At 46.9% G+C, this 4649-nt stretch overlaps 1 protein-coding gene and 1 long non-coding RNA gene across 2 annotated transcripts in view; one reads left to right on the top strand and one right to left on the bottom strand.

Moving 5' to 3' along the window:
* Positions 1 to 1791: 1791 nt before the first annotated feature.
* LOC120877651 lies at positions 1792 to 4108 on the bottom strand. The gene is made up of 2 exons (XR_005724374.1): positions 3660 to 4108; positions 1792 to 1989 (listed from the first exon to the last, which is right to left on the bottom strand). It is a non-coding gene; the product is annotated as an uncharacterized LOC120877651 (long non-coding RNA).
* A 276-nt stretch (positions 4109 to 4384) lies between these two features.
* KDM7A (lysine demethylase 7A) overlaps positions 4385 to 4649 on the top strand; it is a 76367-nt gene continuing 76102 nt past the window's right edge. Inside the window, exon 1 of the mRNA XM_040259994.1 lies at positions 4385 to 4611. Within this exon, the coding sequence (XP_040115928.1) occupies positions 4418 to 4611 (194 nt within the window). The 5' untranslated portion in view covers positions 4385 to 4417. The remainder of the gene's footprint in view (positions 4612 to 4649) is intronic.

Raw genomic sequence — 4649 nt, 5'->3', positions numbered from 1 at the left:
TTTTTCTAATGATTGTTTTTTCTTCAAGGATGGATAGTGTTTTGGAAACAACCTCCTCCTTTTTCTGAATCTCTAAGAAGAAAATTAAATATCCTCTAGGGAAAAAAATGTATAGGCACTGACTGAAGGGCTGAGGAGCACACCAGTAATATGCAAATTAAATTTTTTGTATAGAAAGAACATGGAAGAATCAGAGGTCGGAGAAGCTGGGTTTTGAAGAAAAAGGAAGGAGAGGGCATACTGAGGAAGAGACTAGCAGACATGGTCATGGAGATAGACCAGTATCGGTAGTAGAGGGAAGCAAAATTGTCAGGCTGAAGCAAACATTTTTCAGAGAAATAAGGGTTTACAGATAAGTGAAGTATTAAAACAGTCCACAAGTGACTTACACTTGATATCAAACTTAAGTAAGATGTATGTATGGTAGTTACTAAAGTGCAAGTCGCTCAGTTGTGTCCAACTCTTTGTGACCTCATGGATTATACAGTTCATGGTATTCTCCAGGCCAAAGTACTGTCGTGGGTAGCCTTTCCCTTCTCCAGGGGATCTTCCACAACCCAGGGATTGAACCCAGATCTCCCTCATTGAGGGCAGATTCTTTACCAGCTGAACCATAAGGGAAGCTGAAGAATACTCGAGTGGGTAGCCTATCTCTTCTCCAGTGGATTTTCTCAACCCAGGAAGCAAACCAGGGTCTCCTGCATTGCAGGTGGATTATTTACCAACTGAGCTATCAGGAAAGCCCATGGTAGTTACTAGAGGACCCGCAAAGGAGAAAGGCTGAGGAGTCCCATGTCATTGCCAATCAATGCTGGCATGGAGCTGGGTGTCTCTCCTCAAGATATTTTCTTTCTGAAATTTTCTTCCCCCTTGTTTTTGGCATAATACTTTCCTAATCTTCCCTCCTAAATTTCTAGCTGCTCTTTGGTCCTACTATTTTTAATAAACAAAATAATTACAGATAATTATTGTTGTTTAGTCGCTGTGTCTGAGTCTTTGTGACCCTATGGATTATAGCCCATCAGGCTCCTCTGTTCATGGGAATTTTTTAGGCAAGAATGCTGGAGTGGGTTGCCATTTCCTTCTCCAGGGGATCTTTCTGACCCAGGGATCGAACCCGAGTCTCCAGCCTTGGTAGGCAGATTCTTTACCACTGAGCCACACTCATAACTAACAGCTATATGGGTTAGTATGTACCAGGAATTGTGACCTGCATTTTGTTATCTCATTTAATGCACTGAACTGTGTGAAGTAGATATTCTTATCACGCCTTAAAATAAGAAAACTAAAACCCAATAGCTAGTTGCCACAGAGATAGGAGACTGTGGAATTCAAGCACATGCTCTTAATTATTAGGCATGGAGCTTGTCACTAAAATGTCAGCATCATTCAGAGTTCCAGCCTTCATCCCTTTCTTTCCAAGTTTCAATCTCTGTGTTTAAATTTCTCTAACCTTTCCTTACAGATCTATATGCCTTATAGTATTTATATTCTCGCTGATTTTTTTGATGTGCCTTTGAAACTAGCTGCATTTCCAACTGGAGACTCAACTAAGTAGACCAGGTGAAATCACACAGAAGTGATGCTAATTTCCTCACTGGATCCTCTCAGGTGCGGGTGTCTGATTTGTCCCATTGCTGACGTCCGCTGAAGTCTGACAAGGTGGTGCTTGTCAGACTTCTCCACTGTCAAGTTACTTTAATTCTCTTTGTAGTTAGTAAGAGTTTTGTGAGTAGATACTTTGAAAGTATGTAAATATTCCAATCATTTTCAAACTTTCAATTTATGTTGAATTATATCTGTATGGTTTCCTGTGCTATTCAATGGGTTTTAACATCTTTTTTTTTTTTTGTCCCAGATTTGGGACACAAATTGCCCTGTGTCCTTTTGACATGCCCCATAATTCTTGAACATATGCTTGTTTTCTGGCACAACTAGCGACTCCAGTCTCTTGTTTTACTTCTTTCCTCCAGTCCTGGAATCAGCCATCTGGCCAAGAAGAAAAATGAAGTGGAGAACAGTATTTAGAAACCAAGATCTGGGCTAGATGCCCTCATCATTTTGTTGTGTCCCAGACTTTCTTGGTGGTCAGAGTATGCATGGACTTATATAACTATATTTATTTCTATAAATAGAAATAGATTGATACCTCCATTACCAGTTCACTACTACAAGTTTCATTTTAGTTTTCTTTCCACATTTCTAACTCTCTTTCTCAACAGTGAGAAATTAGCTCCCATTTTCCTTAATATGGGCTCCCCTAGTGGCTCAGAGGTTAAAGCGCCTGCCTCCAATGCGGGAGACCTGGGTTCGACCCCTGGGTCGGGAAGATCCCCTGGAGAAGGAAATGGTAACCCACTCCAGTATTCTTGCCTGGAAAATCCCATGGACCAAGAAGCCTGGTAGGCTACAGTTCATGGGGTCACAAAGAGTTGGACATGACTAAGCGACTTCACTTTCCTTAATATATTTATTTATCAATCCTCTTGTACATAACCTATCTCTAATCATCACTGCTGCCTCCTCCTCTGCTTGGCTACCCTCTCACTCCATCCATGCTGACATCCCAAGGCCAGGTGGTTCCTCTAGCATCAAGAACACCCCCATACCAGGCCACCTCCCTGTCTGAATGCCCTTCTCATCATGACTCCAACATGACAGCTTCCACTGCCTCCCCTTCTATGACAACACACATCCTCTACAGTGTACTTTTAAAAATACATGGTCTCTTCTGCTTGTGATAAAGTCTCTGTGAGGTAGTTAAGTAAGATATTATTATCCATAATTTTTCTTCCAAGAAATCTTCAAAATCTAATTCAAGAGAAACAGAGTAACCTGCTCAAAGTCACACAGCTTCGACAAAACAGGATTTGAATGTAAGGCTCTTCACTACCCCAATCCAGGATGCCTCTAAACTTATGCCAAAATTACAGTAACTTTTCTTTTTTCACTAGCAGAAACAGATTTCAAACTCATTCACTCTGTGGTCAACTCTGACTTCCAGGTGTTTCTTTTCATGCAAAATATGAGACAAGCAATGGTGTGGTAGAAAAAGGACTGGAATCAAGAAACTTAAAAACTTTAGTTCAAGCCCAGCTCTGAGACTTTAAGCAAGTTAACTGCTTTCCTCAATTATAAAAAGGTTAGACTAGGTATCAGTGATTCTCTGCCTTGGGCTGAGTGAGATGGCAGTTACAGGGTTCTTTTTTAAAATCAATGATAGACATGCCTTCGCTATGTAGCTGTGAACATCTGTTCCCATAATTCCTATATATATATACATATATATAATTTTATTGAAGTATAGTTAAATTACAATGTTCCATAATTCTTAACATCCAACTCGCCTAATTATGATACCAAGGCAATCCATTTCTATTGGATGTGTTAGCTGTTTTTATTATCAATCTCATCATTCAAAATCATTAGTGGCCTATTATCTGCCAAGTCCCGTATCACCGTTTTTCTAATAGTCCCTTTCCGACGTGTCACTGTCCCTTAGAACTTTATTCCTGTTTTCCAAACTTGAAAGTCGTGTTGTTTACAAGCACGCCAGATTCCTCTCCGGTCCTTTCTCCACCCACCACATTTCAAGACTGGTTCCTCTCGGCTCCCAGACATTAAATGAATTCCTCTTAGGAACAACCTCCTTCATCTACCAGTGGCTCCATCAACACTACATTCCTGGCTGGTCGGTGGGAATTCGGGTGGGACGTTTTTGGAAGTTGGAATGACTCCCCAGCACACTCCTGCCCCTCAACAGGACTTAAGCAGATCGTTGTGCTGTTAACCCTCGGCTCGGACCTGTGGAGGTTAATTGATTTAAGATACTCCCGGGGTCGGGAGATGGCCCCGGCGGGGCTTTAATTTCCCCGGGTCCAGGGGTCCATGGCACAGACGTAGCGCGCCGCTTTCCACTGCGCAGGAACTTGCCCGGCCTCTGCAGTCACTCAGAAATGTCGGAGCCGGCCGTTCGCACGCACCCGCCGCCCTCCTCCCGGGGCCGCGCGCCCCGCGCCGCCGCGCGTGTCCTCAGGGAGCCTCTGCGAGCCTCCGCCTCCCTCGCCCCGCGTGCCCTTCAGCAAGTCTCCCTCCGCCCGGCCGACGCGAGCGGAGCGGGCGCGCGCGCCGGGCGGCAGAACGACGTGCGCGACACGCGCGGCCTCGCGCGGAGCGCCGGAAGGAGCCAGGCGCGGTCCTCTCGCGGCGTGCGCGCGCCGCCGCCCGCCGCCCGCCCCCTCCGGGCCCGGCTCGGCCTAGCGCGCGCGCACTGAGACGCCGCCGCCGCCGCCGCCGCCGCCGCGGCTGCTGCTCCGGCTGCTGCAGGAGGCGGCGCTGGCTGGCGGCTGCGCTCGCTCCAGTCTGCAAGCGGAGCAGCGAGCGAGCGTGTGTGTGTGTGTGTGTGTGTATTTTAAAGATGGCCGGAGCGGCGGCGGCGGTGGCCGCGGGAGCAGCAGCTGGAGCCGCCGCGGCAGCCGTGTCGGTGGCGGCTCCGGGCCGGGCCTCGGCAGCCCCGCCACCCCCGCCGGTGTACTGTGTGTGCCGGCAGCCGTACGACGTGAACCGCTTCATGATCGAGTGCGATATCTGCAAGGACTGGTTCCACGGCAGGTAAATAAACCCCCTCCAGCTCCGCCGCCGCCGCTACC

Source organism: Oryx dammah, unplaced genomic scaffold, assembly GCF_014754425.2.
Source record: "Oryx dammah isolate SB20612 unplaced genomic scaffold, SCBI_Odam_1.1 HiC_scaffold_18, whole genome shotgun sequence".
In the NCBI taxonomy this organism is placed as follows: domain Eukaryota; kingdom Metazoa; phylum Chordata; class Mammalia; order Artiodactyla; family Bovidae; genus Oryx; species Oryx dammah.
The sequence above is the reverse complement of the archived record's forward strand: the minus strand, read 5'-3'. Positions and strand labels throughout refer to the sequence as shown.